Source organism: Euprymna scolopes, chromosome 29 (assembly GCF_053919585.1).
Source record: "Euprymna scolopes isolate OS-2025 chromosome 29, ASM5391958v1, whole genome shotgun sequence".
In the NCBI taxonomy this organism is placed as follows: domain Eukaryota; kingdom Metazoa; phylum Mollusca; class Cephalopoda; order Sepiida; family Sepiolidae; genus Euprymna; species Euprymna scolopes.
Window position 1 is genome coordinate 1,991,010 of NC_136510.1, and position 25,093 is coordinate 2,016,102.

The 25,093-nt window shown below is 33.3% G+C and overlaps 1 protein-coding gene across 1 annotated transcript in view; it reads left to right on the forward strand.

Annotated features, from left to right (window-relative positions):
- LOC145252433 (long-chain-fatty-acid--CoA ligase 5-like) overlaps positions 1–25,093 on the forward strand; it is a 197,155-nt gene that overhangs the window by 89,994 nt on the left and 82,068 nt on the right. The window contains exon 3 of the mRNA XM_080111830.1: positions 18,855–18,966. Coding sequence (XP_079967956.1) covers positions 18,855–18,966 — 112 coding nt within the window. The remainder of the gene's footprint in view (positions 1–18,854; positions 18,967–25,093) is intronic.

Below are 25,093 nucleotides of genomic sequence, written 5' to 3' on the forward strand. Positions count from 1 at the left end.
CTAATTATTACACTGTGTTATTGGTAATATAATAATGTACTCAATCACTTTTTTTTTTAATTGGCTAGTGTAGTCATATGAAAGTTTTAAATCGTCTAAAATAAAAATCATCAGGGGAAATAACTCATTTTAAACTGAAGAATATAATAGGATTATCTTTCTTTTGACTTGTTTAACTTAAGTTCAGGCATGAATATGGCAGCTGTTGTAAATGAGAGCAGGTTTACAGGAATTAAAATGAAATGGAAATAAAAAAAAATTTTTCATAAAAATGTTTCTGAAATATACCATATAGAACTTCCATTAGATCACACTGACGCAAGTAAGAATGTTATAATTAAGAATGTTATATATATATAAAAGGGTACACGTAATCTGTTAAATAAATCTTGAACATCTGTATATGTGTGTGATCATATGTCCATTAAAAACTTATCTCATCCGCATTGTATAGGCACCAACGTGACAGCGTTATAAAGAGCGATCTCTTGGACAAAATAATATTTTTAAAAATTGGAAAAAATCGTACTTTATTTCGCATAGAAATGTCATTTTCTTTGAAGGGGTGACATCGGATAAAAACCTTGCTTTTGATGCAGTTTGCAAACCATGCATGCACAAATCTTCGATACGTTCTTTTGTTTTAAATAGCTAAATCTGCTACATTATAGCATCTGTGTTCTCGTGGGCTTATTGATAAAAGCATTTGGTTACTCAGTTCAGTTATATATTATATTACCTTCTATGAAATACTTTTACTAGTTCAGTTATGATATATTATATTACCTTCTATGAAATACTTGTATATATAATATACACTCCAAATGCTTCAAGCAAACTACATTTTCTTATAAAACAAATAACATTTTATATTGTTTACTGAAAACTTGCATTCTGTTTTTGTCATCGGATAATTTCAATCAAATGCTAATTCTATTTTTTGCACAAAGATAGCATGTATTCCACCGGTTCGTACATCAAATAGGCAAAAGTTTATAGATGCTAGAAATCATTGGAAGAAAGTAATAGCGACAGCCAAAGAAGTCATGCTGAAATGACCAGGGAACGCATAGAATCGCAGAAGACCGCAACTCCACCTTAGAGCCAACAAACACTTTTTTATCGAAATAGCGACAGGAAGAACTTTTTGAAGAAGCTATTCCACCATTTTTGTGTGTATATATAATATATATATATATATATATATACACATTTTTTTTTTTTTCAAACGTATCACCATAGGATGTGCATCCTGCAAGGATATTTCGGTTAAAGCGCTTTGAACAGAAATCTTTCGCTGAATAATGGATATTTTTAAATCATTATAGTCTTTGAGGTGTGTACAACAGATCCGGGATCGAAAGTGGCATCAACACGATTTTCGCTTGTGAAGGTGTCACTACAAAGATTTTCCTCACCAAAGAAGAAAAACAAATATTTATTAATAATATAATTAATATAACAAAGATTTTGAATATTAATTGGGGTCAACGAACAAAGTTACAAGTAGTTTTAGGAAAAGATGGGGAGGGGGGATTTTCACACTTCACGTAGTTGGACAAGCGTGCAAAAATAATAAACCTGATGCATTAGAAAGTGATTTTTCAGAGTTGAATTATAAATTGTTCCCTGCGGATTGGTGTTCCAGATTTTTTAATGGTGGTCGAGTGGGTACTAGCGCTCGTTTGATTACAATACTTTATCAGTTCTCATTACGATGTTCCTGTATATTATTATTGTTATAAAGCTTTCTTATATTAAGTATTGAATACTATGTTAACAAAACTGCATCTTTATCAATTATATTCCAGTAATATAGCTAATATGTGTGTGTATAAACTTTTTTTTTTTTTTTTAAATAAATATAACTATTAAGGCTATGACAACAGCATATTCTTTTCTTTGTTTTGATTCTCGGGTATATATCCATTGATGTCTTATGTTTTTATATGGTTCTCGGTTGATTAATTGTGTCTAACTGTTGGATATATACTTGAGAGTCAAAACAATGAAAAGAATATGCTGTTGTCATAGCCCTAATAATTATTTTTAAATCTGCAGACATGCGTTTCAAATTTACATTCTTGTCAGTGATAATTACTGCAAGCCAAGCGATTTGAACCCACTCACAAAGCCATCCTTGACTTTGTGGGTTGGCTTTAAACCCCCAGGCTATCAAAGATCAGCACAAGAAGGAAATTAAGTTCTATTAATATAGATAAAACTAGCACAAACAGATACTATTTTGACGATTAGTACAAATAAACTTATATATATATATATATATATATATATATATATATATAGCATACATGCATCCTCTTTCAAAAATGTCTGGAAAAAATGCTTTGCTAATGTGAGGACATTTTTCCAACCTATATGCTTAATGAATTTTTAATCTACACTTGAAATTTGGTATATAGGATATTCAGACTTGTGGAAAACTTTAATCAGTTTTCGTCTGGAACAAAGGGCTGCTAAGGGATTAAAATTAACAAATTGGTCCGTGGAGGCCGTCGGATTTTTATCTATCTCTCAACTGTTTCACGACTGTGCATGCGCAGTCATGAAATATGACAGCTTATTTATGTTAAGAATAAAAGTTTTTGAAAACACTTTGTAAATGCCGTATGAAGCTGGTTTAATGGTTATCACACTTGACTTGATGTCTTTAGGTTTTGGTTTTGATCTCGGCTCAAGTATTTTTTATTTACTAACAAGAAGTGAACTGTTTAGAAAAAAAACACTTGCAGGCACATGTGAACAAACATCTTGCTACTTATCTCCCTCCATAAAGCCCCTGAAACTTATGTCCCTGATAGTAGCCCCTACTTCAAAGTGGCACTGTGCCTTGTTTGAGGTGAAAATTGATTTAAAACAACAGCAAAAAAAAAACATGCCTAAGTTGCTGTGTGTGTGTGTGTATATATATATATATATATATATATATACACACACAAGCGGGGGGGGGTACCCGGCGTTCCCCGGGTGTTTCGAGGTGTGTGTGCTTAGACGGGGGTGGAGTGGGTGTTAATCAAAACATAAGAATAAGCGAAGTAAATATTTTTAAATATTAAAATGTTGAAACTTAAAATAAATCGAAAAAAACACCCCAACGTAAGGCAAACGAACGATGTTAAATGTAAAAATGGGAAAAACAAAAAAGAAAACGCGAAACAGAAAAAGGAACGTTAAAACTTTGTTAACAAATCTGAAAAAGAAAACAAAAAAAAAAAACACTGGCTTAAATAACCCTGTTTCAATATTAAACCTTTAAAAATCGAAAAAAAAAAAAAACATCCCACACCACGATTCGAACCCAAAACCTTTAGATAATGACACCGACCGACCTCTAATCAACTGAGCTAAGCTGATGTCAACAAAATTAGGTCGTTTTTTTTTTTATCTTTAAACTAAATCAGGTTCCGACGTCATTTGCGTATGCATAGATTCGAACTTGTCATGAGAGGACAGTTTTTGCTGACCCCCCCCCCCCCCTGTAGAAAACTAATGATTTTAGGGTGAAGGAATTAACGTTTTTGGCCAATTTTTCGATATTTGTTGGGCGAAGGGTGGAACTTTAAAATGATACCGATCTCGTGAAAATCCGTGACCCGTGTCGAAAGTTTTTGTAAGACATACAAACACACACACATACATACACACATTTTCGCTTTTATATTTATAGACTAGCGGGGGGGGGGGCATTGCCCGAGTTTTTGGAGGTGTGTGTGCTCGGGCGGGGGTAGGGGCTGTTAATCAAAACATAAGAATAAGTGAAGTAAAAAAAAACAAAAAAGAAAACAGAAAAACTTTAAAAAATCTAAAATAAAGTGGGGGGGGGTACTCAAAACATAAGAATAAGCAAAGTAAATATTTTAAAATATTTAATAAAAATTTAAAAAATCGAAAAAAAAAAAACCACAAAAAACTAATGTAAGGCAAACGAACGATGATAAATGTAAAAATCGGAAAAAGAAAACAGAAAAATGAACGTTAAAACTTCTTTAAAAAATCTGAAAAATAAAAACAAAAAAAAAACACGTGAAAAATTGCTTAAATAAGCCTGTTTCAATATTAAAATTTTTAAAAATCAGTGGGTACCCGGCGTTGCCCGGGTGTTTTTGGGTGTGTGTGGTCAGTCGGTGGTGGGGGGTGTTAATGAAAACCTAAGAATAAGCGAAGTAAAAAAAAAAAACAGAAAAACGAACGTTACGTGGAAAATGGCTTAAATAACCTTGCTTCAATATTAAAATTTAAAAAATCGAAAAAAAAAAAAGACATCTCGCACCATAATTCGAACCCAAAACGTTTAGATAATGACCCAGCGCTCTAACCAACTGACCTAACACGACGTACACGAAATTAGGTAATTTTTTTTAAAATGTCAAACTAAATCAGGTTATGACGTCATATGACGCATGCGTAGAAGCAAATTCGTCATGAGAGGACGGTTTCGCTGACCCCCCCCCCCCCCCCCCGTAGAAAAGTGCTGATTTCAGGGTGAAAAAATTAACGTTTTTGGCCAATTTTTCGATATTTTGTCGGGCAAAGGATGGGGCTTTCATATGAGACCAAATTTGTGAATTTTTGTTCTGTCTGTCGAAAGTTTTTAGCACACACAAACATACATACATACATACATACATTTTCGCTTTTATATATATAAATAAGCAAAACAAAGCTGAAAGTAAGTGTCTGGGATAAAATTGTAGTATCTGTTCTGTCCATAATAAAGGGAAAAAACACTTAAAGACTGAGGCAATTTTTGTTTCACAGTAGTGTCTAATCTGTTTTCATTGGAGAGGCAAGTAAATTACGATTCCTGGTCAACACCGGATAGATCCAGTCAGCTTAGTTATAAGGCATTGTATCATTATAATCGGGATTAATGAGAGAAAGGTGGTGGTGGTGGTGGGAGGACGCATATGCTCCTAATAGCAACATGAATCAAAACAAAAAGGGATTGTGTAAATGAGAACTAATAAGAATCAATAAGGATTAGTTTTGTACATGCAGTCATGTGCATTATATGGAAATTAGTTCAAGAGGAGGAGGAGGCGGAGTGATGAAGGGGGAGGCGGTAAACAAAACATGATTCGACTGAACCCAACTCTTTTGTTGAACCATAAAATTGACTCTTTGAGCAGTGGAATAGTAAGGGGGGGGGGGCAAAAGAGTTGGGGACTAGAGGTCAGCATTTAAGTTAAACTATTGTAAGAATTTGCTAAGTTTATCATGATCGTAAAGATTGGAGTATTTGTTTTGTGAAAAAATGATTGGGAGAAATGTTACCTCCTTTTTTTTTTTTTTTTTTTTTTTTCATAGAAATAAATCCAGTAAAAATAAGCATTTTATTTATTTTTTTTAATCGCAAACTTTGTTTCCATTTTAAAGAACACCACCACAACTTCCTTCACAATCTATCGGTGCCTAAAAGTAAACAAAAATTTCATCAGCAGAGTTTCTTTCCCAGAACTATCCGTCTGTGGAACACAATGCCATGTATCTGCTTCCTTGCCAACTATAACATGGTCGTCTTCAAATCCAATGTGAATAAATTCCTATTAAGCTGTCTTCTTTGAACCATACCCAAGTTCCACCATAACTGATCTTGTTGTCTCACCATCTACCTAACACTTAACCCGTATCCTCGTGACCTCTGGGTCTTGATAAAGGGTGACTTCCTAAAAAAAATTACATAAAACTCGTAAAATAAGTTTATTCCAATGGGAACTTATTGCTATTTCACACCCAGCAATCTCAAAATTTTACAATTTTTATATAATACTTCAAAGCAACTGCTGCTGATTCATATTATTTGTATTACTTTTCGCATTGAGATTGTCGGACTGACTTCCTCATCTTGGTTGTTATTGTTACGTGTTTGATACTGTATGGGTGATGGGAGTTGAAGTTTAGGTATTGTCCGGTGAAGGTAGGCTTGCGATATACGGATGTCTTAAACCTAGCTGGAGTCCGAACACGGTACCCCCGTAATAATAATAAAGGGTTGGGTTCGAGACTCCTAACAAACCGTTCACCTGACGAAGGCCGGAGGGCAAAACGGCCGAAACGTTGTGATAATAACAACCAAGATGAGGAAGTCAGTCCAACAATCTCAATCAATGAAAACAACTCATCTCAAAAATACAGACAATTACTACTTTTCACATGTTGAGTGCTATTTTTGCAACGTTTCTGTCGATGTAATCTCTGGCCTTATTCATGTGTATCTTGTCGAACTCTGAAATCCGTACAGAATTTCAAACAAAACTCTTTATTTAATCGGGTGTGGGGGGGGGTAGCATGCTCTTATTCCATCAGTTATGATTGGGTAAAAGTCCTTAGTGATTTACAATTATATTTTGAATGTTGCCTGCACTGAGGATTGAACCTTCAACCTCCATAAGAGTGTAACCTTACAACTGAATTATGCTAAGTACTTTATCCACAATCCCACACGACCTTACATGCAGATTCCAGAATTCGGCAAGATACGTCTGAAGGTCAGAGGCAACATCAACCGAAATGTGAAAATGACATTCAAGATGAGAACAGCAGTCCGAAAAATCCCAAAATGAATAATCAATCCTCATCTCAAAAATTCAGAAATTTAACTGCTGCTGATGCTATATTATAGACTAGATGTGTCCGGCGTTGCTCGGTATTAAATATGACGTTAAATTCCTTAAAAAAAAAAAAAAAAAAAAAAAAGGAAAAACTGAGACATGCATGCAAGTATTATATATATATATATATATATATTTTAAACTAAGTAATAAAAAAAAAAATACTCAAGTTCAGATCAAAACTAAAATTTGAAGACGGTGAGTTAAGTATGATAACCATCAGGGCATCTGGGCATGATCTTTAAAAAGTATTTTCAAACCTACTTATTCTTACCATAATGTGAATGATTTGTGCATGCACCATCATGAAACAGGATGGAGTACTGGGGAGGAGCTGCTAAAAAACGGCCTATCCTGCCTTGACAGAGTACAAAATAGACTTCATGGCTTAGTGGGGGATGCTATTTTCTCTTCCCTACAACCTCTCTCCCACAGAAGAGACATTGCGAACCTGTCTTTGTTTTATTGTTACTTCCATGGCAAGTGCTCGTCTGAGCTTCAATCTCTGGTCCCCCCTCGTCAATCTTTCATGATAAACACCCATCTAGCTGAAATAACTGTCAAATTTTTCCCCACTCTTTATCTGTGCCAAAATCAAATCAATTGTAGATTCCATGAACAAAGCTTCTTTCTTAATTTTATTAAAAATCTCTAGTGGAACTCTGCTTCATCAAAGAAGTTATCCTTAAATGTGTTGATAGAATAGGGGAGCGTAAAGATTGCTTCTCAACACCAGGTTTATTCTACAGAAGCCACACTTAAATACTAAAAGGGCAGTAGAGCAGGTTATTATAAAAATGTGGACAATGATATTGGCTGAATAAAATAAAAAGTGAAACGAGAAAAAAAAACATCCGTTTTTTTCTGGAAGGAACACAAAATAACTAAGACTTGTTTTCTTGCTTAACTTTGAACATTCTAAAAAGAAAAATCTTTGGTTTTTCATGAACCTTTATATGTGACCTTTTCTGTGTGCGGAACCAGCTCTATCAAACTGTTAATTTTTTATCTAAAGACTTGAAACTTGATAGGTAGGGAATTTGGACCTGCTGTGACGCTATGTTCAATTGAGGTTGTTGAGTGCAGGCAGGGTAGGAAAAGAACAAAGGATGACAAAAGAAAATGAAGTAAATTTAGTGAATAATAAAAAAACTTCTCAATAAACAATGGATAGAAATTTGTTATTAACGCAGACAAAGAAATATGGTTAAGGTTTGAACTCCAAGGTTGGCAGTTGGATTTTGGATATGGCCGAGGGCAGTTGGTTGGTAGGAGGTTCCCGAGGAAGATGGGGAGATTAACTGACAGCAAGTGACTGGCATGGCTTTGATAGAACGTACATGTGGACTTTAGCATGTAGAAACACACTCCATCCAACTGACGTATATGTGAGGCATTGGCGTCTGTGGTTTTGTATTTCGTTTTATTTTTCTGCTTGTGGATCCATGCATCCTCATCGATTGCTGTCAATGGGAACAAGACTACAACACTGCCAGAACTAGAAAATGGAGAAAGTTACAGCAGACAGCACTTTTGGATCGGCAACTTGTCAGTGGGGCCATTTGGTGTCACACTGTGGAACAACTTTGATTTGGTTTTTAACCTGTAAAAATAGCTGATAAGTAGTTAAAATTGAAAAAAAATAATTTGAATTTGGCTAAACGTTACTTTTAAGCATGCCGAAACCTACATTTATACGTTTTAATAATTTTATTTTTTTAAAGTTTTGTAAGTGTACAAACTTAACTCATATGCTAACGAATAATGCTGAAGTGTTAAAAGTTTTGGTTTCGATTCAGCTGATGACACTCATGTCATATTTATATTTTTTAAACTTTTGAAATCGTTACTACGTATATAATAATCAATAGAGAAATGACTATAATAATGAATATGAAATCTGCATAAATTAAAATATTGTATTCAAGTATATTTTATGACTAGGCAACGCCGGACTGCTTGCTAATATATAATGTATGCATTGCTGTTTTGTGTATATACATTTCTAATTTAAAATATATTATTTATATTTTGTTTTCATATTTACTTCAACAGTGCCAAATACATGAATAGAACTTAGTAGTATAAAAATATACTTATGACAAGTAAGCTACACAGAAACGTTTGACTAATGTATAAGTAATACTGGAGACCGTTTGACCCAACAGTAAAAAAAATTGAATAGTGGAGAAAGACTGGTTTTATTTTAGATGTTTTCTTTTGAGACTATTTGCCATACAAAGTCTTGTTTACTTTGCTGCAACCACTCCAAAGCAGGTCTCGTCACTGAAAAATGACATACTTGAGTTAGGAGCAAGCAAGATATGTCAAACAGTCAAAATGTCGATAATGAATAACTTTTTACCAAACTCATTAGAAAACTTAAAAAAAAAAATGTATTGCAAGAAAAGAAGAAAAAAAAAAGTAGGAAAATTATTTATACTGAAACTGAACTTCTATAAATATAAAAGTGAAAATGTATGTGTGTTTGTATGTCTCGCAAAAACTTTCAACACAGGCCACGGATTTTCACCAGATATGTATCATTTTAAAGCTTGAACCTTTGCCCGACAAATATCGAAAAATTGGCCAAAAGTATTAATTCCTTCACCCTAAAATCATCAGTTTTGTACAGGGAGGGGTGCCGAAAAAATCGTTCCTTCATTTTCTCTCATCCTGCTACTACGACAATGACGTCATGTTTGACCTAGAAAACGTTCACTTTAGTTTCAACCACCTGCAAGTGTTTTTAAAGGTTAATTTTATTCGTTATTAAGTGTATGTCTCTTTGGCATAGGGGTAACGTGTCGAGCATTTTTTTTTCGCCTTAGCCTCGATGCTTCGGATTCGAGCTTGTCTTTCTTCCTAAACTTTTTTTCTTCTTTTACACCTTTTTTTTACGTTTTTTCGCTGTTTTGCTTTGTTTTGGTTTTTCCAATTTTTTTTAAGATGTTTTTTTTAATATTAAAACAGGGTCACCCTCTCCTACATACACACCTCCAAACACCTGGGCAACGCCGGGTACCCCCGCTAGTCTATTATATAAATCTCAAACATTTACGTGTGTGTGTTTGTATGTCTGGTAAAAACTTTTGTCATCCGCATTGGGCCGGCACGAAACTGTTACCATGCTAAAGAGCAATGCCCTGGATGCATAATATGTGAAAAATAGAAAAAAAGATTGTGGGGGATCAACTAGACCACTTTTTGGAAAGGAATCTGTTTTTTTTCGCAAGTCACGCATGCGTATTAAACTAAAACTACGTTTAAAAAAACTTTTTTTTGCAACATCATGTCATCATAAGTACTCATGACCATGTGAGCAAGCGCATTTGCCTGTAACTTTTTGCCTTCTGGCCCTCTTTTGCACGGGCACTCCCTGCTATTTTGATTGAAAGAAAAGTTGTTTTGATTTATTGGGGCGGAGCGGGGGGGGGGGGTTCAATGCTGGGCCACCACCCACTAGTCTATTATGTAAAAGTGAAAATGTTTGTGTGTGCATTTTTTTTTTTTTTTTTGTATGTTCGCCAAGGGCTTTTTATTGGAGGGAGAGGGGCTCGGGGGCGGGATCACTCATTCTTACAAATTCTTATATACTCCCTAGATTATAATATCTCCAATTTACGTAACGAGGTCGTCTTTATCTTTTATTTCAGCGACTTTTATGTTACAAAATTCATTGTGATTTCATTTCTCTGTGGCGTGATGTTTGACCTAGAAAAGCACACGTTGACGTTCGTTTAAGCACCTGCTTTTTTTTGTTTAGCCGTTTAATCTCAACCATTTTCACTTCTCTGCCCGTGTAGCAAGTTATCAGGCTTTCTTTTCCAACTTCGCCTCAAGTCTTCGGGTTCGAGCCTACCTTTCTACCAAAACTTTTTTTTTTCTTTTACACTGACAAACACCTGGACAATACTGCCCACTAGTATTCAATAAAAGAAAAATGAGAATAATTTAAAAGAAAAATTATTTCTGCGTTACAAGTAAATTTTGTTTCTTTGATTTTAAAGACTGAAATTTGTTTATAATTTACTTAAAAAATTGCATTAAAAAATTAAAAAAAAACTAATTTATACTGAAATCGAATTTTCTTAATGCAAATCAAAAACAAACTAAAATTAAGTATGTTTGAAGTAGGAGACTATCAAATACTGCAAAATTTTAATTATGAATTTTGAGAATAAAAAAATTAATTAAAATCTAACGATAATTTTAAAAATGAAATGAAGCCATAAATGATTTTTTTTTAAATTGAAAACTGAGCAATAAATAATTGAAAAATTGAAAACTGGATGATAAAGAAAAAGGATTGAAAAAATGTCTCATTTAAAAATGTGAAAACAGATGCATTTTTAACCTAAAATTAAAATGACATGTCAATTAATAAAATACACATTTAACAAATATTTTCCTGGCGAAAAATACCCATATTTAATTGTACCAAAAGTAAAATAATTTGAATCTTGGAAAAGAAAATGCAGTCAGTTTTGAATTCCTAACTTTCTTATTAAAAAGATTTATTTATTTACTGTAGAATTTAGAGGAAGTTGCTGTTGAAGCGACTTCATGATCATTGGCTTGAGGGAAGAAATTGATTATCTATTTATCACACTATTGTAGAGTTTCCAAAAAATCGCTTAATTTTTATGACATGAGATTTCTAGTTATCTTAGTGTATCTACTCTTAGCTGTGGCTATTACACTCTTAGAAAACTATATTTTATCAGATCAAAGTTAATTCTTTTTTTTTTTATTCCTTAAAATAAGGGAAGATAATCAACAATAACTCTTTATTTTTATTTTTTTGGCAGTCATTTCCAAACTAAAAATGGTTACTCATCGAAGTATTCACCAGTATTAATGTTGCTTAACTGTGATCTAACAAGAACCTGTGTGTAATTATCAGGGTTATTTCTCATTTCCGTTTTATCATTCACGATCCGTTTGTTTATCCGACTCAGAATTAATTTGCTTCTGTGTGATGACTAATCGTCAGGAAATTAATCTACATCCCAATCGAATTGATTTCTTTCTTTGGTGTCTTTGATTGGACGAAGAATAACATTAAATGAAATGGTCTTGCATATAACCTTAAATCTTATATCTTTACAAAGCCACAATTTACCCATGCATGGAGTATTGTCACATCTTTGTTGGTGCATCTACCCCTCTTAAATAGGGTTCAAATCTCTCCCTCTTAGATAGGGTCCAAAAAAGTCTCAAATCTAATAGCTCTCGCACTGTCGGCCAAACTCTACCTCTCTCCCATCACCACAACATCACATCCCTGTGTCTGTTTTAGAAGTACTTTAGTGGAATGTACTCTAAGCTCATAGCACTTGTGTCGCCTCGACATGCATACTCCTGACTAATCCAACAAGCACTCCCCCCTTCACTGTAGCGGAACCGAAATACAGGAAAGCCTTCTACTCCAATAGTTTCTTCCCTCTGTTAGACTTTAGAATTCCCTTCCTGCTTCCTTATTCTGCGGAAGTTGAAATGTAATGTGAAGAAACATCTCGCTGCTCAACTCCTCCACAGTCTCTTGTTAGTTACAATTTTAAAGAGTAACCTCTTATGTTTCAAGTGGCTATATGCCTTGTTTGAGATGAGAAAGAAAAAAAGCTATTGTTACTCCTCAATTTGGGAGTCTGGGGTCCTCCCTATAGTTATCAGTTCTGATCTGGAATGGTTCCCATCTATCAAAGATAACAGGAGTTAACAAAAATTTCTAATCCTGCAATGGAAAAAGAAAAAAAGATTTTAATCTTACTAAACAAAACCTGTAAAAGATATATATATATATACATACATGCAGGGTGACCCCCCCCCTCCCCCCAAAAAAAGGTAAATGGAGGCCATCTAGAACATATGCTGTAGAACGGAGAAAAAAAGGCCAAAGATCCTAGTGTTTTGATGTGATGTTTTGAATATAATAAACTAGTTATGACCAAAGTTTCATTTCATTCGGACAAAACACTAAGAAACGGGGCCTAATTAGAGTTGGGGCCCATTTTTTTTTTGGGGGGGTGTCCCCGTGTGTGTGTATATATATAATACTTGCATGCAAAAAAAGGGTACATCCACATAACTATATCCTTATTACACAGGTATGCAAAATATTAAATTTGAAACTTAAAATTGATTGATGTGACCCTTTAATAATATATAAGCATCCTTTCGTTTAAGTTTGTGTAGCCCATCATTCATTTGATGTAATGATGGGTTCACTGGATTCTGATTGATAAAGTTTACATATTTTTATATATTTTTATTATAATAAGTGAAGGGAGGGGTGTGAAAAAATTTGGGGGGGGGATATATTTTTTCTAACGTATTTACGTTTTCTTAAATGTACTATATTTAAATATGCTTTATTTACATTATTTAAACCTGCACAGTCTATTACGATCGTTGCTAATTAAAAAAAAATAAATTTTTTTTATAGTTAACTATATTTTGTTTATTTTTTTCACCCCCCCCATAATAAAAATATATAGAAATACGTAAACTTTCTTTATAAATTGATTGTTTTTTAATCGCATAGAAATATCTAAACAATTTTACAAAATATAAACATAGTTATTTAAAAAAGATATGCATTAAAAAACATAAAATCCATTGATATAGAAAGTTTATTTTTTATATATTTTTATTTTAAAGGGGTGAAAAAATAAACCTAAATTATAGTTAACTATCTAGCAAGTACGTTGTTAGCTCAGCTGATATCAAATGCCGCTAGAGATGGAAATGTTTTTGATTCTAGCTTATGACATCCAAGTCATTTTTAAAACCTTTAAAACAATATCATTACTACATGTTGGGTACAATGTAATTAATAGAGAATTTACTCTATAATAATGAATACGAAATCTGCATAAATTAAAATGTTATTGGTCTCCCAACAAAAGGAGGGTGAACCTGTAAATTCACCCTTGTCCGCTCATCTGCACTTTTGTCAATAACTACACTTTGGAATTTTTTTAAATTTTGCGCAAACATTAAACATGATATGAGTAAAAATGTAACGGAACGGATTTTCTGAGAAAACTCTGGTTGTCCCACCCTCCTAAAATTGACACTTTTATGCTTATTAAAAAAAAATTGATGCCTTGGATTTTTATAAAACTTTCTGAAAAGTTGTAACTAACTGATTTCTATATAATTTTGTTTGACTATACTTCGCAATAACCCTTGGGTGTGCTTCAGAGGCTCTTTTACAGACAATAAAAACACTCCATTTTTGGGACTATTTTACCATATTTGTCCAAAATTTTCTGTGTATGTCTATTTAGCAGTTTTGCGTGGTGCTGAACTCAAATTTAAATATGTTAAAGCCTTGGGGACTTTGGGGGCTAAATGGGGTGGGGGTGGGGGGTGATGGACTTGGTCTTTTTTTCTTTTTCTTTTTTTTTTTTTTTTTTTTTTTTTGCATGGTGCATAACGTAAATTTACATATGTTAAGGCCTAAAACTGCACCGTTTGTTCATTTTCACTAGGATTCGACATCCCCTGGGGACTTTTGGGGCTAAATAGGTGTGTGGGGGGGGGGGTGACAAATGCTGAACTTAGTCATTTTGTTTTTTTAATGCCTCATTCACTGTGCACTCATGAGGTCCATGCATGCTTCACTTGTTTAAATGTATTTTACGATTGTGCAAAAATGTCAGGCGACCTGCTAGTGTACAAAAACTATACACTAGAGTGTTTGTTGGATATACTCAAGTTTTAACAACCTGGTTTTGCTGGATCTATGGTAGAAATTTACTGTTAGGAACAGATCAACTTTTCAGTATTGTATTACCCAAAATTAGGCACAAACAAATTGATGAAATCTGAGTTATGCTCACCAGACACTGTAATGTATAGATTTTAAATAAGATTTTCTATATTAACTAGTGGAGAGCAACAAGTTTATTTTTGGTCCCTCTGACAAAGGAGGGATGACTTAGTAATTCACTCCCATTTCTCTGTTCATTTGTTTGTACTTTTTCTCATTAACAAAAGCCTTCGAATTTTTAAAAAAATTTGTGCAAACATTAGTCATGGTGAAAGTAAATTTTTCACTTGTGGAAGGGGACCTTGCACGCTTGGCTTGTTTATTTTATTTTTTTTTTTTATAACTACCTTTTGATACTATATATATCTCCATAACTTTCAATCAATAAATGATGGCTAAGGCTATGACAACAGCATATTCTTTTCATTGTTTTGACTCTCGAGTATATATCCCACACAGTTAGATACAATTAATCAACTGAGAATCACATCACTCACTCTAACCACATCACTCTACATAAAAACATAAGATATCAATGGATATATACCTGAGAGTCAAAACAAGGAAAAGAATATGCTGTTGTCATAACTCTAGTGATGACTTGTTAGTTGAAAAAAAAAATTACAGAAGAAAAACCTGATAATGTTTAGGTAATTTAAGCAAGTTTAGACATCAAATCAACAAAATGGCATAAATTTGTTTAAGATGTCACTTTGCTCTGTACACAGTGCTCAATATCAATGGCAACTATTACAATGTAAAAGAGAATAAAACAACTTCTAACCAAAAATAATAGGTAAAATACTCACTCACTACCAAAACTTAGATATACGTCTGTTTTTTAAAACAGCAAACAGGTCTTCTTTTGATGACGACTTGTGATTTGAAAGCCACTGATACACAAGATCAATATTGAACGATATCAACCTTATCCAAATTTTTGATGTTTTTTCAATGTATTTAATCATCATCCACTTGAATTTTTTAATTTCTGTATGGCTGTTATTTATTTTTTTAAATATTTTTTTTCTGATAATTTGGTGTGTTGGTCAAGTATAGGATGAAAGTGTTCCGGGTTTTCAGATTGAAGCCGAAGAAAGTAAAAAACTTGAAGGTCAAAGAGACCTCTACAAACTCAACTAAAATAATTAATAAACACAAAAAAGGAAAAGAGAATATGAAGCAAAAAAAAAAATGAAAACTATCAGAAGTATACGAACTGAAGACATTTTTTTTTTTAAAGTCAAACGTGCATAGTGTGAACTAAATTTGCATCTTTTTTCAAAAATGTAATTTAATAATTTTTTATATATTTTATTTTGAATTTAAGTTATTTCATAGTTTCAACATAGGTAATCATATTATAAACGATCTTCATTTTTGTTTATTCCATATGTACTGGTTTCATAAAAATATAGTTTTGATGCTAAAATGTTTGAAATTTATGTAAAACTAGTAGGCTGCCCGGCATTGCGCGGTCATAAAAACCACTTAAATATGATATTTTAATTGATGCAGATTTCGTATTTATTATATTGGTTCAAAATGATTTAAAAAGTAAAAAAAAAAAAAAAAAATGATTCATGCACCACCACCAAGAATCAAAACCATAACGTTTAGTTTACAATTTACTTTCTTCTTTAATGTTAATGCCTGAGCTATGAAAACATATTTGCTACAAGGCTAAAAATTAAAAAATGAACCAATAGCTATTACGTTACGCATGCATATTTTATAAAAGCGTTTGTTGTTAGCCAACCAGAAAACGTTCTACGTTGATATCCTCAACTAGATTCGTTTATGCTTGTTGGGCCATTGTTTGCAGACATTGCAAAACACATCTCAATGCCGGTTTTCATTTATAACAAAAGATTAAAAATATTGAAGAAACAAAGTTTTGTGGATTTAACTTTGTAATTGAATTATTTTTTTTTAAATAAGTTTTTAAAATTTCATGCAGTTTTGATTTTAATAAATGAATATCAAATTACAAAAAATTTTTTAATTAAAAAAAAAAAAAAAAGCAAACTTATTTAAGTACAAACAAGGCATATGACCACTGAGACTTAAATGGGTACTGTGATAGGGATCAGATTTAGGAGGGAAGGTGTGACCTAAGTGGGGAGTTGTGCAGCAAGATGTTCATATTACATTAAAATTTTTACATGTTTGTGCGGTTGAGGAAATGGAAAAGGGAGGAAATTTCAATGGAAAGTAGTCAGAGGAAAGAAGCTATTTAAGAATTTTTGGCATCTAGCGATTTCGATAGTTTTTTTTTTTTTTTTTTTACACAGTGATCACCACTTATCAAGGCCCGGAAGCCACTCAGGGATAAGGGTTATTGCAAGTACATTACGTTAGTGAGGAGATTTGCTGAAGTGTTTACTTAAGGGGGCGGTTCATTAGGAATTTGTTAACACTGGACTTGAAGACATCCAAGTTGTAGTCCGGAGGGAAGCAGGCAGACGGAACAGAGTTCCACAGGCGTGCAGTTCTAAGAAAGAAGCTTTGTTCATGGAATCCGCGTTTTGATTTAGGCACAGATATAGAGTGGGGGAAATTTTTCACAGTGGATTCAGCTAGACGGGTGTTTTTCGTGAAAGATTGGCGAGGGGGGACCAGAGATTGGAGTTCAGACGAGCATCTGCCATGGAAATAACGATAAAACAAGGATAGGCTCGCAACGTCTCTTCTGTGGGAGAGAGGTTGCAGGGTAGAGAAAAGGGCATCCCCCACTAAGCCACAAAGTCTATTTTGTACTCTGTGAAGGGGTGGGATTGCTGCTAGATTTGTAGGTATGAAAATATATTCAAAGTTATGTTGATATGAGAAATACAGGCAAGCAAGAATTGACTGCACAGTTTTATTAATATAGATTGTTAATTGCATGGTTTCAATGTTGCTCCTGATATCGAAATCATATTTTCCCATTTCTCTTCACATGATTCTTTTTTTTTTTTTAACTTCTTGTAATTTCGCATTTCAAGTAGTTTCACTCTATACCTGTCTTCCTTAAGTTCAGCTGAACTCTCCTGGTGTAGAGTAATTTTGTGAAACTATTGGAAGCTTTTTAGGGTAGAATAGAATTCATTTAAAAAAAAAATATAAGAACTTATTTAATAACTAGCCTGGGTATTTGTAGGTGTGTGTTGAGCAAAAAAAAAACAAAAGTTGTAGTAGGCAGGCAGGCTCGAACCCATACCACAAAGGAGGAAAAGAAAGTAAAAAAAAAAAACCATGGCGTGTTAGCTGTTGCGCCCATCACCAAACCGGAAGTGACATAGATTTAAATTAAAGCTAGACAATTGAAAAGAGGCGATGACGTTTGAAAATATTGGCAAAAAAAGCGACCCCTCCCTGTAAAAAAGTCCCCAGTTGAGGGTGAAGGAATTAATGTTTTTGGCAAATTTTTCGATATTTGCCGTCCGAAGGGTCAAGCTTCAAAATGATACTGATCTCGTGAAAATTTGTCGCCTCTGTCGAAAGTTTTTGCGAGATATACAAACGTACATACATTCATACATACATTTAAACAGACATGAGATTTATGTAATAGATGATGCAAAGAATTAGAAAAAAAATAAACCTTTTACATCATGTATTGCTTTTTTTTTTTTTTTTTTTTTTTTGTTTCAGTTGAAGTCAATGTTTACTGACTTCAATTCTTTCAGCAATGAATATGCTCCGACTCCTTAAATTTCTTTAACACTTTTATTGATTTTCTTCCGCCTTTTTATATTGATGCACAACCACATATTAGTTGATTAAATTATTCAATCAAGCTCACCCCTCCTCTTCTATAAAATCAGTTCCATCTGCAAACCATTCACAGGCAACATAGATTGGAACAAATACATTAAAGACATTGCCAAGGCTGCTGCAGAGAAGGTGGGCTTCCTCTACCATGTTAGAAAATTACTCTCACCCATGTGTATCCTGCACCTACATAAAGCCACCATTCACCCATGCATAGTATTGTCACATTTAGGCTGGTCTCCTTTTTAGACAGATAAAAAGAAAGGTCTCAAATGTAATAGGTTCTGCACTATCAGCTAAGCTCCAACCCCTCTCATCGCCGCAATATTTCATCCCTGTGCCAGCTTTACAAGTACTATAATGGAATATGCTCTGATGAAGCATTTGTGCCCCCTTGAACATATATACTTCCAACTAACCTGACAAGCAGCAAAATCCCACCTCTTCACCATTGAGGTCTTTAAAATGCTGGAAAGCCTTTTTACTTAATAGCTTTTTTCCTCTAAACAGACATCTCACTATTCAACTTCTCACAGTTTCCTGTTAGACATGATCTCAAATTGTAATTCCTTATGTCCAAATGGTAATATGCCTTGTTTGGACTTGTTAAAAAAAAGTAAAAAAAAGTTAAAGAAAAATTCTTTTAAATCATTCTAACCAAAACTAATTATTTCTTTCAATTCCAGGGACCGGAACGTGCTCGTAAATCCTGTCTGTTAGGAAGCCAAACTCACGGGGATTCTATATCGGATGTAACGACTTTACATGAAGCATTCAAACGAGGTGCACGCTTATCTGGTGAGTAAAACTTGCAAAAAAAAAATTTAAACAAACACTTGTCTGTGTTTATCTAAAAGTCACAAACTACAAAACAAGCAGACACAAAGTTAGTATTTTTTTGATCAACATTGTCCTGAATGAATAACGTCTAAAACTTAAAGCATTCATTCATTCTTTGACATTAAGCTGATTTTGTCAGGGGAGATCTGTTTTACAATCATTTTATGTACTAAAGAAAAGTAACTAAATATTTTTAGCAAGGAGTTACTCCCCTTATGCTGATTCATTCCTTGGTGTGTGTGTACAGAGAAAGGAATGGGTTGTAGGAAAAGTAAGAAGAGGTGACGAGAGGATAAACAGTAAAGGTGAGGAAAAAAGAGCTAAAGAGATAGAAGTTTTGTTTTAAACAATGTTTTGATTTGCTTGAGACAACATTATTAAATTGGTAACCTGTTTTGTATTTTTCAAATGTTTGTTCTCATCTTAGTTTCTCAGTGTCAGTTAGGAGAGTAAGAGTAGATGCCTGTTCAAGAGTAAAAATTCCTCCACTTATTTATGATTGTAAAATAAATATTGATCAAATTCAATACAAGTCTGAAAGATTTAAATTTTCAAATGGTAGGTTGTCCTTAATAACCCCTTAAAATATTCCGAAGAAACTGAGATTTAAAGATTAATTGATTTCTATTGTCTATTCAAATTTCACAAAATTTGAAAGTATCTGAATTTTCACAAAGGGTTTTCCAATCTTTTTGCAAAAAAACTAAATGAAACTAAATATAGCCTACATTTAGATCCCTTACACCTAGCAGCTTTTCTCCAAAATTCATAATTGGTTAATTAGTTTAGGAGTTAATCATCTGCATATAAATACATAAACATACTTAACTTTGAAAAGATTATGGTTATGAACAGAAGCCAATTATATTTAGCACTATCTGCAAGAGACCTCCTTTTTCCTTGTATTCAAAATTGACCCTGGATTTCCATTTGAGCTTTGTTTTGTTGTTCACAACTTTTAATCTGGAGCCATAACTATTGACTCTGCTCTTGCTCAACCTTTCAACCCTGTTGTGATTATTACAGTTGTGGATATTGATTTTTCTCCGTTTTTATATTCGCTCTTATCATTTAAACTCTTCATACTGTAATTTCCGTTTTACATGCTGGCATATATGATGACTAGGACAACAGCATATTCTTTTCATTGTTTTGACTCTTGAGTATATATCTGACACAGACATAATTAATCAACCGAGAACCACATCACTCTACATAAAAACATAAGATATCAATAGATATATACTTGAGAATCAAAACAAAGAAAAGAATATGCTGTTGTCATAGCCCTACTGATAACTTAAAAATCAAATTCCAAATTAACCTATCTTTTAATCTCTCTTCTCTCAAATCATTTTATTACTTCCTACTATGTTTTCCTTGGCTGTCACCTTTGAAACTGAATCTATTACATGTATAGACTCAAGAACTTTCAGCCATTCTTTGAACGTGGTCATATCATCAAAGTCTATTTGTTTGTACACATTTCCATATATTATCCAGATTTAATCTTCCTCTGAGGTCATCAGATCTAGACTTGTCTTTAAGACCAACATTAAACATCCATCATGTCATTTTTATATCATTTTTTTCCACACAATTGATGTCCTCTATTCTCTCTGCCCACGTTTCACTTCCTATATCTTTTGCTCAACAGACTTTTCGTTTGGTCAACAATCACTTAATACTTAGCTGATTGGTCAATACTTATAAAAAATTATTTGCGTGAAACGAATATTAAATTTCAACAGATTTTGATAATTTATTTAAAAACTTGTGAAGGATACAATCATCCTAGTGACGTGCCCTTTCTTGAATTTAAACATTTCAATTTAAATTTATATTAATAAAATCAGCTCTAGTTTTCATTTTTTTTTTTTATTAGTACATTTGGCCATGATTTAGGAATTAAAATAATGTATATCTGTCGAGTAGAAATCTACAATTTATTTATAAGGACAAATTTCCTCGAAGCGGGTGAGTTTGAAGTATGAATTATTATCTATAATATTATTATTATTATCTATATAAAAGCCAAGTACGGCCTAGGATGGAATACTGTTGCCATATCTGGGCAGGAGCTGCCAAAAACAGCCTATCATGCCTTGACAGAGTACAAAATAGACTTCGTGGTTTAGTGGGGGATGCCCTTTTCTCTACCCTGCAACCCCTCTCCCACAGAAGAGACGTTGCAAGCCTATCCTTGTTTTATCGTTATTTTCATGGCAGATGCTCGTCTGAACTCCAATCCCTGGTCCCCCCTCGCCAATCTTTCACGAAAAACACCCGTCTAGCTGAATCTACTGTGAAAAATTTCCCCCACTCTATATCTGTGCCTAAATCAAAACGCGGATTTCATGAACAAAGCTTCTTTCTTAGAACTGCACGCCTGTGGAACTCTGTTCCGTCTGCCTGCTTCCCTCCGGACTACAACTTGGATGTCTTCAAGTCTAATGTTAACAAATTCCTAATGAACCGCCCCCTTAAGTAAACACTTCATCAAATCTCCTCACTAACGTGATGTACTTGCAATAACCCTTATCCCTGAGTGGCTTCCGGGCCTTGATAGGTGGTGACCTCTATGTAAAAAAAAAAAAAAAAAAAAAAAAAAAAAAATTAAATTGTTTGTCAGTTATATTTGACAAAAAGAAATCCACATGATATCGTTATCGTTTTCTTCCGAGACAGCGTGGTCTACACTGCACTTTTTCCAGCATGCAAGATCAAAAGGTTTGGTAAAGATGCAGTTTCAAGATCTTAAGATCTTGGTGTCGACTAGTGTTTCACTATGACCGATAAAGTAAGGCACAATGTTGATTTTCTATTTGTTTGATATTTAGGCACGTTATTCAAGCAACCAAGAATTCTTATGTCAAGAACAAGAACCAATTACTTTGAATTTAGACAAGTAGGCATGCGGTTCTTTCTTTTTTTTTTTTTTTTTATGCTAAAAATTTTTGTATAAAAATTAACAATTATTTTATTTTTTCAAACTAACGTTTGAAATTTGAGGAAATTAAATAATTGGTTATAAATTTTTCATTGCCATTTAATTTTTTTGTAAACATTTCCTAAAAAGAAACAAAATATTTCTGACTTTTAAAAAGTAAATTTTTTTTTTTTTAATTGGGGGAACATTTTTTTTTATGTTTGATTCGTACTTTTATTTGAAAACTTTCTTTAATATTCCTCCCTAATTCTGGAGCTAGGGGAACTTTTTTTTCTTAAGAAATAGTTTTTTAGAGAAAAAAAAATCAGCAGGAGCGATTTGTTGTGAATTTGTTTCACATAAATAGTAAAACTGGTGCAGACTATCCAGCCCCCCCCCCCCTTTGTTTTGTCCGTCCTTTTCGGATAAATCTTGAATCTCATTTTTGCAACAGTTTTTGTGCACTTGTTTGTACTATTTTTTGTGATCTTCTTTCCCCCTGATTTTGTCTGAGATTGTTTTAACATTATAAATGTGGCAAATATCGACATTGCAGACATTTTCGAATCTGGCTCAACCTGAAGTTCAACACATTTTTGTCTCTGACCAAATCTTTTTTCTATTTTTGTCATCAACGATCAACACTAGACTATAACTCTACAAAGTCACCATTTGTCCAGGCATGGAACATTGTTGCAACATTTGTGCTGTATACAAATAATTAGTCTCTCTCTCTCTTGGACAGGGACCATGAGAGTCTTCAACTTAATAGGTTCCACACTGTCTACCAAGCTCCAACCCCTGTCTTATCACCGCAAGGTTGTATTTTTATGCTTGTTTATAGGTATTTTAAATGTGCTCAGATGAACTTGCTGCGTTTGTGTCCCATCAATGTAAATACCACCAACCATCCCAACAATCAACAAAATCCCACCTCTTCACTATATAGGTCTCCAGATGGCAGACTTGCAACTCTAATAATAGTTTCTCTTCTCAAACAGCTTGCTTTGAATTTTTCTTTCTGCTCCTCTGACTACCAACATGATGAAATTTAAATGTAATCTAAACAAGAATTTCACTTCACAACTCCCCATTAGGGATGGCTCTATAAAGATGGTACATAATTTATAGTAGCCCTTATCTCTCAATGACAATGAAAAAAAAAAGCAAACAAACTTACAAAACCAGTTATATTACAGTTCAGTAGATTTTGGATTGGAGTCAAATACTTTGTGTGGATTACAATGGACACCATTTTATTAAGACAATTGATATTGTTTAATAAACGGTGACACAATTTACTGCCTGACAGCAGTTGCTTAAGTGATAAAAAGATCATGTGACCATTATAACCAATAATTGTTGAAATTTCTTTAATGAAAAAAACTCTGAGAAATTTTCTATCCATTTGGTATTTCTGAAACTTTAACCCCTTATGACCTGGTTGAACTTTTATGACCTGGTTGAACTAATTCATTCAGTCATAAATAAATGAACATAATGGCATAAAGTGGGAATTGGTTCAAACATACTTTGTAGTATTAGTTCAGTCATTTTTTTATTGAAATGTACTTTTTTCCAATTTGAAGAAAATCATAGTATGATTATCCTTTAAACTAACTAAAATTAACGAATATTTTTTCAATCATCTATATCATAATTCAGGTCATAAAAGATTAACGATTTTTTGCTGCTGTTAATGTAACTTTGAAATCAATGATCAAGGAAGATAATCACTACCCACCTGTGTCAAATTTCAGTTGATACCCTCCTCCACCCAATACTGACCTTGAAGTCAAATAAATTTCATCTTCACTGCAATTTCTTACTTGTGGCATTATCAGATTTTAGTTTAATATAAACTATATATCTATGAAAATGTGTGTGTGAGAGGACACTTCTCAACCTATATACTCAGCAAATTTTTGATCGAAATTTGGTGTAAAGGATATTCAGACCCGTAGAAAACTTTTTAATCCATTTTCATCCGGAAAAAAACGGCTGCTAAGGGGTAAAAATTAAAAAATTGGTACGTTGGAGTAATTGGACTTTTATCTGCTTGCTAACTGTTTCACGAATGCACATGCGTGAATAGTTCACATTACAGATCTTTTATGTTAAGAATAAGTATCTTTGAAAGCACCTTTTAAAGCACGTGTCAAGCTGGTCTAATGGTTATCGTACTTGACTCACTGTTTTAGGTTTTGGTTTCGATCTCAGCTCGAGTAGTTTTTCTTTTTTAAACTTACAAGAAGTGAATGGTTAAAAAAAAACCCCATAGTACTCACATACACACGTCTCAGTTTCTGTATCAATTAAAATACTAGCAGGACCTGTGGAAATTCCACAGCAGACTCATTCATATGTAATATATTGATGTTGGCATTCTGTAAATATTCAGTGTAAATGGAGATGCCTTGATATTATTGTAGCTCTTTTGTTAAAACTGCAAAAGTGTTTATCCAAGCTTGTAAGGATGCCTGGCGTAGCTCGGTCATAAGACACGCTTAAATTGATATTTTATGCCAGTTTCGTATATATTGTTATAGTCAATTTTTAATTGATTCTTATATATTATAATATTTTGATTTCAAAAACATATATATATATATATATATATATATATATATATATCCATATGACTTGGATGCATAAGCTTGAATCGAAACTGAAAGCAAAAACCTATAAATAAAAAAAAATATGAGTTCATTTCGGCTATAACTGAAAGCAAAACTTTTGAAGAATTCTTGGTAAAATTATTTATTACAAGAAATGGAAGAATAGAAATCTCACCTTTCTCTTTAAATATATATATGTTTGCATGTCTGCCTAAAACTTTCGACAGAGGGGACGGATTTTCACAAGATCGATAGCGTTTTGAAAACCCTTCAGACGACAAATATTGAAAAATTGGCTAAAAACATTAATTTCTTCACCCTCAACTGGGCACTTTTCTACAAGGAGGGGTCACTTTTTTCACCAATATTTTCAAAAGTCATCCCAGCTTTTCGATTGACTAGCCTTAATTTAAACTTTTGTCACTTCTGGTTTGGTGATGGCCGCAACAGCAAAGACGTCACATTTTTTTTTTTTTTTTTTTTTCACATTCTTTTCATACTTTGCGGTTCGAGCCTGCCTACCTACTACCGCTTATCT